Below are 15,063 nucleotides of genomic sequence, written 5' to 3' on the forward strand. Positions count from 1 at the left end.
GCTGCCAAGGACAATTGGGTGGTCACCTGAGCACAAGCAAGGCAGCAACTGCAAATAGGGGCACAATTATCAGATTTTGGCTCAGTGATAATGAGCAACAACACCCTCAGTAAGAAGGGAAGAGCCCTGGGAATCAAGAGTGCTGAGGAGAGGAACGAGGGGCAGGAAAGATATGAAAGTCACAGCCTCAGCATAGGATCTACTGCCAAAGATGGAGCTACCTGGAGATGACCAAGAACTAGTGCCGGAGGAGACAGACTCACCAGGCAGTTGGTCACAGAGATCTGTACCCTCATCGCTGAAGACCTCACACCACTGTCGCCAGGCCCTGACAGTAAAGGTCACTGTGGCCTTCAATGTATTCACTTCTGGTTCCTCCCAAGGATCAGCTGTAGTCTTTGGTGGCATCTCGTAAATGGCTGCAAACCATTGCATCTTGCAGGTTGCTGATGCCCTAGTTGCCAGAGCTGGACAGTACATTCATTGTCAGAATCTTGAAGACTCTTAAACATGGGGTCTTACTTCCTCTAAGGTCCTGACCCCAGACTGAGCATCAATCTCAGAAAACAAACTTTGGATACAATTTCCACTGTACGTGGAAAACCTTTAATAACCACTAAGCAATAGTATATACTTACAACATCAGTTGCTTAGTTAGACCCACGTACAGGAGCTCATTCCTGGCTGGTCAGATCCGCTTGAACTTGGAGCCATTGAAACCTCAGGAATGGGGTGTGGGAGATCTGAAATTATGCTAGAGTGGGAGTGTTTGAACCACTCTACAAGGGCCCCTACTCTATAGTGGACAAAGCCAGTCCTATGGTGTATGCAGCCGAGCTGCACAAGTGGGTCAATTGGTTTCACATTAATCAGATGAAGTGTCACCAGCCGCTAAACTCAGGACCGAAGCCTAAAGGTTCTGGCACAGTTGCCTCTCTGCGACCCTGTGATCCAATCATGTGGGATTGTGGTGAAGCCCCAGTCCCACATCAGGGGGGTATCATAGAAGACACTTCCATAGACGCTCCTGTGGGTGACACGACAGCTAACAACACCTGGACATTAGAACACTTTTTCCAGAGAGTAGCTGCAGATACTAAAATTGAGGCATCTGGGAGAACACCATCCCCACGACAGAGAACGCCAATGCAGCCCCTGAGAAGAGTAACAGGGATACGGGACCCAGATGGGACCCTAATTTCATGTACCATTAAAGTTCAATTGTATATAATTATGATATGCCTCTGATCAAATCTGCTAATACAGCAGGGCTTTGTTTTGTTTTTATCTTTATCTTACAGAATCATTGTAACATTAAAGGCCATGAGGAAGCTCACTCCCTCTGCTAAGAAAGCCAAGAGTAACCGAAAAGCTGTACAATGCCCTCACCATACACCGGGGCCAAGGAATGGGCTGGTTGTTACTCCCAAAAAAATGGTACGATATCACGAGGTAGTGCCGGTGATGATTAATATAGCAGATATGGGACTACCCCTATGCTGTAAACATAAAACACGAGCATTGCAGAATTGAATGCTGCATCATGTTTTGAGGGAATTAAAGGAACAAACCAGCACTGCGGATAAATGAGGATGGATGCTTTCGTCTGATACGAGGATTCAGAACATCAAACGAAACTTCACTCTCATAGGCGGATACGACATAGCTCGATTAATGATGCAGCAACTATATTTAATACTGGGACATCATTCGTAAATAGTTTAGATTTAGCTACTTTCGACGCATCAGTAAAAACTCAGCATTAGGTTAAGGAAAATATTAAATGGGATGAATGATGTGGAACAGAATGAATTAGAGGAGATCAAATTATGACCATTCATTTGAAGATGGGTGGGGGAATTGAAAAGACTTGCTCACCGCATGAATGAAATAGTAAGAGAGGATAAAAATGCCTCTGTGGAAGCTGCTGAAAATGACATTTTTTACATCTATGCTTCTTGGTTGGTGGAACAGGTCTGTGAAAACCTCCAGAGGATTGTGGAAGGGAGATTGACCTCCTGGATTACTGAGAAATATCTTAGAGCAACGTCCACTTACAAACTTACCACCGATATCTAGAAAATCAGAGGACTTGTGCAGGTATACCTGGTGAAACATGAATGCCATCTAGGGAACAGTTACATGGGAATGCTAGCTTTGGTTTTGTATTATCCTGTCCTGAAGGAAGGGGAGAAGCCTCTCTTTAGAGTCGAAAACACTGGGGCAGAAAATCAGGGTCATGTGTCATGTTATGACCAACACCCTAAGTATGTGGCACAAGTGGATGGGATCACTTGGGTAGCCCTGGATTTGTCAGGGTGTGCTCAGAAAGGGGATACTTTTGCTTGCCCGTATGATGTAACTGAAAGTGCAGCACCAACCTGCAGGTTCACTTGGGATCAGGAGGGACCCAATTGCACGATCATGGTGACCTGGGGAGAAGAGTTCCCATCATACGTGGCAAATAAAGGAAAGGGGGAATATTGTGTCACAACCTATACCAGGAATACCAGGATGAGGATCTGATTTGTCCTATTCTGGATGGAATGTTTTGTTTCACCCCAACTCGCCCCGTTAGATTGGGAGTGTGGGTATTATTGAATGTTTATGGTCATGGACAGGTGAATATCACTGTAAGGAATGATTTGAAGGAACAGCTACACGAGTATGTTGCCCAGTTTGGGTATGACATACCCCCGCTGCCCAAACATCTTGTAGAGCTGTTACAGAGGATTAGCACTTCCAGGAGACATTTATATACCCTTCAACAAAGGAACAAGGAAATTAAGGGAGAAATAGCCAACATTGGTGACGATAGCCACTGGTGGGACATTGTTCCTAACCTCAAAATTATCCTTGGTTACAAATTGAATCTCATGTTCCGGTTGTTGTGCAGTCATTTATTGTTGTATATCTGTCATATGAACTATGTCATCATGCAAACATCGGAGAGCGGAACAGTAGGTGAAAATGTTACTGGAGGGACGGAATAGGGTGAGTGGATTAGATTAGGAAGTGTAGTAATATTAGTAGCCCAAATGATACACTTAAGGGTGGATGCTGTAAGGCATTTGGATATCTCTTGCATTTCTGTTCATAAGTAAAATGTAACCAATTGCGGTGTGGAGCTGCATGTGAAGCTCACTGGATAGTAAGAAAATGGAGGTGAAGGACATCGGGACATTGGGAGAGGAATTCTGACCGAAGACGTCATCACTGGGGCTCATATTGACCTTCTTAAAAGTAAAGACAGTGTAACTGTACAAGGACCCATACAGACACACACAATAGATAAGTCAGGAAATGTCACTAAGGTGGTAGCCACAGGTTATTACAACATCAAACATTTCGTCTACTACCACTCTAATGGACAACGGCCTCTTGGAATATGTGTGAATGATTAGCCCCTTGACTAATCAAGATGCAGATACCACATCCATTGTTGGTATGCACCTAAGACACCCCCTGCTGAGCGTAGGATATAACAACATGCAAGTGGTCTTGCTTAGCCATGGTGGGATTGTTAAGGCACTGAAATCCAATCGGATGACCCAATTCAAGACATTGCATTATATGTCGAAGGACCAGGGTCAGAAAAGGGTATGAAGTCATAGCTCACAAGGACATTGTTGCTGCAGCTGGGAAATGTGACTTGGTTAGTTACTGGAAGTTTTGCAGAAGAATTCATTCAGCAGATCTGACCACTCGGGAACGAGCTCCTGTACGCGGGTCTAACTAAGCAACTGGTGGTGTAAGTATATACTATTGCTTATTGAGTTAATAAAGGTTTTCCACATAAAGTGGAAATTGTATCCAAAGTTTATTTCGTGTGATTGATACTCAGTACAGGGTCAGGACCTGAGAGGGAAGTGAGACCCCTTGTTACAGTTCACGACAGATGGAGTTTCACAGGCACAAAGAGAAATGGGTTTTGTCGTCATCGCTGGATTCCCCCAGGTGCAGGGCATCATTGATTGCACGCATGTAGCCATCAAGGCACCCAGTGGCCAGACAGTGAGATCCATCAACAGGAAGGGCTTCCAGTCTCTCAATGTCCAACTGGTCTGCCACCACAACAAGAGCTTCCTCCATTTGTGCGCTTGCTTTCCTGGTGCTGCCATGACTCCTTCATCCTCTGTAAGTCCAGACTGCCGCAGATCCTCACTCCACCCCACAAAGTCCGTGGATAGATTCTAGAGGACAAGGGATATCCCTTGAAGAGATGGCTACTCACACCTCTACGAGACCCCCAGACAGAGGCGACACAACCAAAACCATCTGCTCCCTCGGACAATCACTGAGTAGGCCACCAGCCTTTTGAAGATATATTTTCAGTGCCTGGACCGGCCAGGTGATACCCTGCAATACACTCCTGCAAGGGTCTCACTCATTGTGGAAGTCTGCAGCACTTTCCATTAACATCACCCTGTAGAGAGGTGTGGATCGTGAGGTCAGCGAGTCCTGGAAGGTGACAACTCATTGGAGCTAGAAGAGGAGCAGGACATGGAAGAGTAGGCAGCGGGGAGGTTGCAGAGCACCGAGATGGTCTGGCTGCACAGGGAGGAGGCCAAGCAGGGCGTGGGGATCAAAGGTCTCATCAGGATGCCATGAATATCAGGGAACATCTTATCAGCTAGTACTTCCGTTGAAGATGCAACCTGGAACATGCAAACTCTTAGCGACTATGAAGGATGAACATCTGCCCAGAGGATTCAACATCACCATTGACGAAGCTTTGACCTCTTTCACCACCTCATATCCCTTTTCTTGTCCTGCCACAATAAAAGGAGTCTCATGTGTGGCTTCAAGCATCCTTATTTACATGGTGCTCAGAAAAAAAAGTGAACAGTTACGAGAAGAAAACACCCAAGTGTCCCACTCAGTACACCACGCAACACAGTAGCCTCCGCACTTGGCCACTTCTACGTGGTGCTCCCCTTGTGGCCTCGGAGGAGGTGAAGGCAGTCTCCTCACTTGCCTTGGTTTGTGGCAGAGATGCATGTGGCAGTCAACCTCGTCATGGAAGTGACTGTGGGGGCATCTCCAGAGACTACTGACCTGCAGTATTGCAGGGGTAGTCTCCATCAATGGAACCCTGCTGTACAGATGCTCCCACAGTCAGATGTCAAGGAGGCCGAAGATGATGAAGGGATTCCATGAAGAGTGGTAACATCATCCTTCTTGGTGACATCCTCAGCCTTTGGCTGGTGCTCCAGGTGGCTGAAGGGTAGCAACAACTGGGGTACAACTGGCATCACCTCCAAACATCTCTGTGCCATTGACTGGTCCAGTCTACATCATGTGGAATGCATCCTGTGTAGGTCATTGTTCACTTCCTGCATGTACTCCAAGTGCTGCTGCATATGGTTCTCCATGAGGTTGGCCACTCTCTCCATGGCTGAGCTAATGCATTCAAAGACTGAGCAATGGGAACTGGATGGATACCGTCCTCAGCCCTTGACCCCACCTGCCTCGTGTGGACCCCACCGACATGTGGGTGCACATCTGAAGCTGCTGTCTAGGTAGAGCCTCCTTTCCAGTGACTCCTGAGGCCCTGTATCTGTGCCAGCCAACAGGGCTGTGTCTGTCCTCCTTCCTTTAAATGAGACTACCCCCAGTTGCCTCTGGCACCTCCTTCTGCACATTAATAATGTGGTCCTTACTCAGTGCCACCCTCTCCAAAGACACATGAGGATCCACCAAGGTGAATTTACCTGCGCTGGTGAAGGGTGGCTTGTAAGGTGTGGTGGTGCTTCTTTGCTGCTCCTTTTGGCCCAGTGATAGTGAGGGAGAAGGTCTCCCTGGCTCGACATCTGTACCTGTGCGAGACACAAGAAGAGATCATGCGCACTAACCTTGCAGAGTAGAAGCCTGTGCAAATGTTGAGTCTTCCCAATGCAACTTAGTGTTCGATATGCTGTCTGTGCAATGCACCTCCTCAATGAGCACTTTGCCCTCTGTAATCACCATCTCCACTATGAGTGACATTTTGCTGGGGCCGACTTCTTCATGATCTGCAATCCTAGCTATCACTCCTCCTCCATTGGTGTGATGATGTGAGGGTAGGATAACCCTACACTCGTTTAGGTCCCTCTCCGGCATTTTGTGCTTGTTTCTCCCGCAAGGACAAAAGATAGCATGATGGTCGATGATAGCTGCTCCAGGAGGGTGTGCGTATCAGTGGTGACAGGGGCTGGAATTTTACCAGCCCATTGGAGACAGGCTGGGAGACAGAAGGGGTGGTAAAATGGCATGGGTGGGAAGTTCAACGTGTTTCCGCCACCAGGGGATATTCCCAGCGGTGGGATGGTAGCAGCTTGGCTGGCCTCCTCTGGTCGGTAATTGACCGATCGCAGCCACTTTAACAGGTCACCGGGATTTTATGAGCGTCAGAACGGCCTCCCACCATATGGGGAGACTGCCAGATACATTGAGGCTGCCTCCCAGTGGTTTCCCGGGGAATTCCTTCCTTTCTGGAGGCTCCTATGGAGGGACCCCGTGGCAGCAATGGCCCCCCGTGATGGCCCCAACGCTGCCTTCAGAGTGTTCACTCCCCCAAGCAGTGGCGTCTGCCTGCCTAGCCCCAGAACATTAGTATGTTGTTGCCTGGCCCTTTGAGTCTGCCCCTCTGTCCCCTTGTTGCCTCAGCTGTGGCTTTGATTGGATGGCAGCTTGCATAAGCAGGCCGCCATCCTGAATGGGACAGCGGTCCTGGCGGTGGCCTCTTAATTGACCATTGCGCTAAAGTTACCGCCACAGTCCCATCATTTGCCCTCGCGGGCTTGGGACCCACATTGTTTCCCGACGTCGGAAACCACAGTGTGCCAATAAAATCCTGGCCGGTTCCTCAACAGCACCCTGGCTCTGAGCCATTCTAAGGGGTCAGAGGTGGCCTGTGCACACATTTCTCCCAAGCTCTGGAGCAGTATGTATCCTGGGCTCCTCAGCTAGGATGTCTGCTGGAGGGTGATTATCCAGAGTCCTGTCCTAAGGGATGGGGGTAGCATTTACCTTTTCAGATCGTATCAGATCATTGAACCTTTTCTTACACTTGAGCCAAGTTCTTCTGACCACGCTTTTGCTGCTGACATTGGCAGTCATGTCTATCCATGCCTGCTTGCTTTGGGTGGGCGTCTTCCTCCTTCCACCCTCCAGAAAGAGGACCTCCCTCCTCTCTCTCATGGCCTCCAGCATCACCTCCTGGTCTGTGTCTGACAATCGAGGGGCTGCCCTCCCCTGGATTCCAGGTCTCTGTGGAAATAAAGTTTTCTGTGATCTTTCATTGTGTGGTCACAGCAGTGAAACGGCAACCCTGAATTTAAATCGGACCTGTATTTGAGTCCGCCCACCTCTGTTGCAGCCCCCGCGACCATTAATTGGCCGCCAAACCCATTTCCATAGCAATTATCTGGTCACCCCTGTGAAACTCAGGGACCATTTCTGTTTCCCCTAACAGGGGAATCTAAAACATGGCGCACAGTCTCAGGATAAGGAGTCAATCATTTAGGATTGAGATGAGGAGAAATTTCTTCACTCAGAAGGCTGTGAATCTTTGGAATTCTCTCCCCAGTGAGTTGTGGATGCTCCATCATTTTATATATTTAAGACTGCAATAGACAGCTTTTTTTGATCCCACAAGGAGTCAAGGGATATGGGGAGCAGACAGGAAAGCGGAGTTGAGGCAGAAAATCAACCATGATCATACTGAATGGTGAGCAAGCTCGAAGGTCTACTCCTGCTCCTATTTCTTATGTTCTTATGTTCTACAAAATTGGCAGTACAATTATTAAAAAGGAAAAGAAACACAATACAAAACATTGACACTGATTATTTGTAGCGAAATGTGAAATAAGTTCTTCCTATATATGCTTCTAATTTTGAGAATCCAACACATGTTTTCTTCCCATTTTTAAAACCTTTGTTCTCCAATTTTGCTCACCTCATGCTACACACTGCATGCCACCTGAGAGAATAAATTGTTCTTTCCTTCCGAATGAAATATGCTGCAATAATAATAAAAATTACCAGAGGAGCTGGATTGCGCAGTTTTAATTATTCTTCTAGTAATAATATTCACAGCCAGTGTGAACGATGATGCCACATAATAACGGCCAGGTTCAGCAATTATCTGGACCTCACTTTCTTCAGGAAAATAAAGGTCAAGTGCAGGATTGATCACTGCTGTTATCTGGAAAAGGCAAACAATTGGGTGTTAATACAAGATTGCCTGCACTTTAGCTTTAAGACAATTAGTATGAGTAACACGACAAGATTTGTGCTAACATCCTCTGTGTAGAAAAAGAGATGGAAAGAGATAGAAAGAAAAACTGAAAGAGAAAGAGAGAAATACTTGCATTTATACAGTGTCATTCATATCCTCAGACATCCCAGAGCATTTCACATCCAATACAGTAACATTGCTTGAAGTGTCATCACTGTTGTGTGGACAAATGCGGCAGCCGCATTTATGCACAGCCAGGTCCCACAAACAGCAAATGAGATAAGTGTTGGTGTTGATTGAGGGATAAATGCTGTCCAGGACTCTGGGAAAACTCCCTGCTCTTCTTTAGGTAATGATAAGACAAAAAAGATCATTTACATCGACTTGGACAGGCAGATATGTCTCATCCAAAGGATACACCTTCAACAATGTAGTACTCGCTCAGTACGATACTGGACTGAAGTGTTTGCCTTGAGTATATGCTCACATCCATAACTGGGCTTAAACCTTCAACCTTCTGATTCAGAGGCAACTGCACTACCACAGATCCAAACTCAAGAGAATGAGACAGTGCACCACATCTGTAGGATTTTTGGTTCTGGGGATGGGGGCAGCACTGACAAAGTTCCATTTATCACCCAGCACCAGTTTGCCCTGAGAAATTTAACAGCGATGGTGAGCCAATGTATGTTAATGAGGACAGAGCATGGGGGTGAGCAAGATGTAAGACTGACTGTTATGGCCACGTGGTGAGGATTTTGGGTGGTTTCCACTGTTCAATTCCCACCTGACTGTAGCAAGGGTATTTTGTTCTTGGGGTTGAATCCCTTTGTGTTTTATTTGTCAAATAAACAGACAGCGACAAGTTTTCTTGTAGGTTTAAAACAGAAAATCAATTATTTATTAATCAATATGCCGTAACCTGAAATTAACACAACCACATCCATTCACCCATTCATTCATTCTGTTATGACCAGGTGAGAAAGAGGTCTAGGGGTCCCCTTTCTGCCTTCACCTGGTCTTACTGTAATAGGGTTTAATTTTAAACACACCATGTTCTTAGCTCCCCTTTGGTGAATCCTCGATCACCGCTTTCTAATTATAAGGCAAATAAACCAGCACGAACAGGTTTGCTTAGGTTTAAAGAAGAAAAGTTGAAATTTATTAAACTTAAACTCTAATTTGGTTAACCTGGAATGTGAGCTCCACCACCTTTGATGTCTGGAGATCATAAGCACATTGTGGGTTGAATGTGTCAGGAAATGGCTGCTTTGTCCTTCCAAACACTGTCTATGCCTTAACCTGAAATTATCGCAACCACATCCACTCTTTCACTCACGCACACAAGAGACATATAGAGAGGAAAAAGGGTAAGTGGGTTTAAGTGAGGGTAGGGTTTTGGGGGGTCAAGGTAAACCTGTTGAATTATCGTGGAAGTCAAGTTCTCATTGGCTGCAGGCCTGAGGTGTGTGCAGATTTCTCTCGCAGTTGAAAGTTCAGTTGAAGACATTGTGTCATGCAGACCCCCTCCTGTCAATAATGAGGCATATTAATTTTGTCATATGAACATTGATTTTAAACTGGAGTGAAGAAATTACTTGTTTGAAGATCACCAGACACTGAGCTGGAAGGACATTTGCATACTAAGAGACACTGCTTGTGGAGACAAAGCACTATTCCCTGCTCCAATTAACCCAAATGGATTTTGATCACCAGACATTGAAGGTGTATGGAGGTGCATTCCAGACTCTGCTAAAATGATACAATCCACAGAGCCAGGACTGGTTAAACCCAGCTGCTCACATGACTAACTGGCTGGCCAAGGTTTTTTTCAACTAGCCACAGGACAGTTTGAATTCAGAAGGTAGTGTGCAACTGAAACTGGAACAAGGAAGCCTCTCTCTCTCTTTCTCTCAAGCCACCGGACCCACAGAAGACACATAAACCTCAAGAGAGAAAAAACATTGGAACAAGTTGAAGCGTGAACTGGGCCCCAACGAATTACAAGACTTACTGGCAACCAAAGACGCCACATTGAACTTAAAGGACTGTAACTACCAGACACTGTCTCGAACTTTTCCCCTTTATTCTCTCTATTTTTTCTGTCTCTATCGGCGTGTGTATTTTATCGCGTATGCATGCTAGCGTGATCGCGTCGCATATTCGTAGTAGTTAACCAGATTAGAGTTTAAGATTAATGAACTTCTACCTTTCTTGTTTAAATCTAAGGAAACCTGTTTGATTTCTTTGCTTTACAATTGTTCCTGTCAGACAGTTTGAATATACAAAGGCCAAATCTTTTAACCTTTAGTGGCCATTTTGGAGCATATTGTTCACTTTTTAAAAGAAAGGTCCATTTTTTAAAAGACAAAGTCACTTTTTATAACTCATCAGTTTTTGTCCATGATTTTTCATCATCGCAGTTCTTGTACGCGTGACACCAACTTTCAGCATAGGGTTTTGAACAAGTTGGAATTTATGGAAAGTGTAGAGTTGAAATCATTGAGGAGAGAATTGTAGAGCAATCGAGTCTGGATGCAATAATGGTATCTATGAGGATTTCAGCAATAAAAGGCTGAGGTAATGGCAGAATCAGGCAATGTTACCGAGGTGGAAGTAAGCAGCATTTGTGATGGAAAGCATATGGCGTCTTAAATCGAGCTCAGGGATACCGAGGTTGCCAGTGGCCTGGTTCAGTGTGAGACAGTGGCTGGGGAGAGGGATAGATCTGGTGTCATATGAACATACGAATTAGGAGCAGGTATAGGCCACTCAGCCCCTCAAGCCTGCTCTGCCATTCAACGAGATTATGGCTGATGTGATTGTAACCTCAACTTCACATTTTCACCTATCCCCAATAACCTCTCACCCCCTTGCTTATCAAGAATGTATCTACCTCTGCCTTAAAAATATTCAAAGACTCTGCTTCCACTGCCTTTTCAGGAAGAGATTTCCAAAGATTCATGATCCTCTGAGAGAAAAGGTTTCTCCTCATCACTGCCTTAAATGGGTGACACCTTATTTTTAAACAGCGACCCCCAGTTCTAGATTCTCCCACAAGAGTAAACAGCCTTTACACATCTACTCTGTCAAGACCCCTCAGGATCTTATATTTTTCAATCAAGTCGTCTCTTACTCTTCTAAACTCCAGCAGACACAGGCCTAGCTTGTCCAACCTTTCCTCAGAAGACAACCCGCCCATTCCAGGTATACGTCTAGTAAACTTTCTCTGAAATGCTTCTAATACATTTACATCCTTCCTTAAATAAGGAGACCAATACTGTACACAGTACTCCAGATGTGGTCTCACCAATACCCTGTAAAACTGAAGCATAACCACTTTGTATTCAATTCGCCTCGCAACAAAAGATAACATTCTATTAGCTTTCTTAATTACTTGCTGTACCTGCATACCAACCTTTTACGATTCATGCCCTAGGACACCCAGATCCCTCGGCATCTCAGAGCTCTGCAATCTCTCCCCATTTAGATAATAGGCTTCTTAATTATTCTTCCTGCCAAAATGAACAATTTCACATTTTCCCATATTATACTCCATTTGCCAGATCTTTGACCTCTCAATTAACCTATCTATATCCCTTTGTAGCCTCCTTATGTCCTCTTTACAACTTACTTTCCCACCTATCTTTGTGCCATCAGCAAATTTAGCAACCATACCTTTGGTCCTTTCATCCAAATCATTTACATAAATTGTAAATAGTTGAGGCCCCAGCAGTGATCCCTGTCGCATGCCACTCATTACATCTTACCAACCAGAAAATCACCCATTTATGCCTACTCTCTGTTGCCTGTTAGCCAGCCAATCTTCAATGCATGCCAAAATGTTACCCCCTACACCATGAGCTTTTATTTTCTGCAATAACGTTTGATGTGTCACCTTATCAAATGCCTTCTGGAAATCTAAGTACAGTACATCCACCAGTTCCCCTTTATCCACAGCACATGTTACTTCTTCAAAGAACTCATATAAATCGGTTAGTCATGATTTCCCTTTCACAATACCATGTTGACTCTGCCTGATTACCTGGATTTTTTCTACGTGCCCTGTTATATCGTCTTTAGTAATAAATTCTATCATTTTCCCAATGACAGATGTTAAGCTAGCTGGCCTGCAGTTTCCTAATTTCTTTCTCCCTTTTTGATAAAGGAGTTACATTCACTGTTTTCCAATATAACGGAACTTTTCCCGAATCGAAGGAATTTTGGAAAATTAAAACCACACGTCAACTATCTCACTAGCCACTTTTTTTAATACTCTCGGATGAAGTCCATCAGGACCCGGGGACTTGTGAGCCCACAGATCCAGCAATTTGCTCAGTACCAATAGGTTGGATAGGCTAGGCTCATATCCTCTGGATTTTAGAAGCGGTGACTTGATTGAAACATATAAGATCCTGCAGGATCTTGACAGTGTGGATGTGAAAAGGATGTTTCCCCCTGTGGGAGAATCTAGAAAAACGGTCACGGTTTTAAAATAAGGGATCGCATATTTAAGACAGGGATGAAGAGAAATTTTTCTGTCAGAGGGTCGTGAGTCTTTCGAACTGTCTTCCTCAAAAGGCAGTCAAAGAAGAGTCTTTGAATATTTTTAAGGCAGAGGTAGATAGATGCTTGATAAGGGGGTGAAAGGTTATTGGGAGTAGGCAGGAATGTGGAGTTGAGGTTACAATCAGATAAGCTATGTTCTTATTGAATGATGGAGCAGGCTCGAGGGGCCGAGTGGCCTACTCCTGTTCCTAATTCATATGTTTCTATGTATGTACCAATTCCCTGATGATTGTAATTGTCTTGAGTTCCTCCATCCCTTCCATTTCCTGATTTACAGCTATTTTTGGGATGTTTCTAGCATCCTCTATATTGAAGACCGATGCAAAATACCTGTTCAAATTGTCTTTCATCTCTTTATTTTCCAGTAATTCCCCAGACTCACTTTCTATAGGACCAATGCTCACTTTGATCATTCTTTTCTTTTTAAAATATCTATAGAAACTCTTACCACCTGTTTTTATATTTCTAGCTAGCTTTCTCTTGTACTCTAATTTTCCCTCCTTATTAATTCATCAATTAACTTATTCTTTGCTTTTTTTCTGTTCTGTTCAATCTCCTGATCTGCCATCCATCTTTGTGCAATTATATGCTTTTTCTTTAAGTTTGATACTATCTTTAACTTTTTTAGTTAACCACAGATGGTGGGTTGTCCCCTTGGAATGTTTTTTTCTCGTCGGAATGTATCTATTGTGTGTCTTCTGAAATAGCCCCTTAAATGTCTGCCACTGCATCTGTAATGACGTATCCCTTAACCTGATTTGCCAGTTCACTTTAGCTAGCTCTGCTTTCATGCCCTCATAATTGCCCTTAATAAAGTTTAAAATCTTAGTCTCAGACCCACTCTTCTCTCCCTCAAACTGAATGTAAAATTCAATCATATTATGATCGCTGTAGCCTAGGGGTGCTTTCACTATGAGGTCATTAATTAATCCTATCTCATCTCACAGTACCAGGTCTAGTATAGCCTGCTCTCTGGTTGGCTCCAGAACATGCTGCTCTAAGAAACTGTCCTGAAAACATTCTAGGCTACCTTTGACCATCTGATTTTCCCAGTCTATATGTAGATTAAAATCCCCCATGATTATCGCTGTACCTTCCTGACAAGCTCCTATTATTTCTTCCTTTCTACCCCAACCTATCATTGATTACTGTTAGAAGTCCTGTACACCACTCCCACAAGTGACTTCTTGCCTTCATGATTTCTCATCTCTACCCAAACTGCTTCTACATCCTGGTATACTGAACTTAGGCCATCTCTCTCTATTGAGCTAATACCATCATTAATTAACAGAGCTATGCCTCCACCTTTTCCTAGCTTCCTGTCCTTCCTAAATGCCATACAACCTTCAACATTCAGGTCCCAATCTCTGTCATCCTGCAGCAATATCTCTGTAATGGCTATCAGATTGTACTTATTTACTTCTACTTGTGCTATCAGTTCATTTGCTTTGTTCCAAATGTAACGTTCATTCAGATACAGAGCCTTTAGTTTTGCCCTTTTATTATTTTTGGAATCTCTAGCCTTATCTGATGATTTACTTTTAGTTTTGTGCTCTCTGTCCCTTCCTATCACAGTCTGTTTGTCATTTCCTATATTAATACGTTTCTCTATTGCATTGTCTTTATTCGCTGATTTACCCAAATTGTTAATAGCATTTGTGGCAACAGCCAAAGACAAGGCTGAACACAGGAAAGCAGATCACTAATGGAACAATACTTCCCAAGACCAGACTGACATTCGTGTCCAAGTCTGGACCTTTCAAGGTCATGGATAATTTACAAACATCAGCTTCCATAACTTTAAAAAGTAAAAATGTTTAAGCAATATGGTATTTGAAGGATAAGAAGAATCATAGTTTTTAGGATGGACTCGAGGAAAGTTCCAAAGAGAGGGAAATGTGGACTGGATATAAGAGAGAGATTGAAAGGAAGGAATAAGGCATCAGTTCATAGAGAATTTTAAAACTTTCAGAGAGGGATCAATACTGAAATGCTGTGAATTTTAACCCACTTCACTGTACCTCCTCAAATAGAACTTTGACACCATCAGAGCCAGGAAAACCACCTCCAATATCAAGGAAATTCATGCAGAATCCAAGATTAGTCTGCAAAATGAAGAAAGACACTAAAATAATCTTGCTGTATGCCAAATACCCTCAACAATGAAACAATTGCTAATCCCCATTTTACTGTTTGTTGGAGTTTGTTAATAACATCCATACAGTGGACACTCAGCACAGCTGGATTAAGAATTCTTGGGGCCTTGGCACGAA

At 44.1% G+C, this 15,063-nt stretch overlaps 1 protein-coding gene across 1 annotated transcript in view; it reads right to left on the reverse strand.

The window, feature by feature from the left end:
• Nucleotides 1-15,063, reverse strand: part of LOC137380624 (antizyme inhibitor 2-like) — a 68,075-nt gene that overhangs the window by 22,465 nt on the left and 30,547 nt on the right. The window contains exons 6-7 of the mRNA XM_068052746.1: nt 14,812-14,895; nt 8,026-8,188 (exon numbers count right to left, since the gene is read on the reverse strand). Of these exons, the coding sequence (XP_067908847.1) occupies nt 8,026-8,188; nt 14,812-14,895 (247 nt within the window). The remainder of the gene's footprint in view (nt 1-8,025; nt 8,189-14,811; nt 14,896-15,063) is intronic.

Source organism: Heterodontus francisci, chromosome 2 (genome assembly GCF_036365525.1).
Source record: "Heterodontus francisci isolate sHetFra1 chromosome 2, sHetFra1.hap1, whole genome shotgun sequence".
In the NCBI taxonomy this organism is placed as follows: Eukaryota; Metazoa; Chordata; class Chondrichthyes; order Heterodontiformes; family Heterodontidae; genus Heterodontus; species Heterodontus francisci.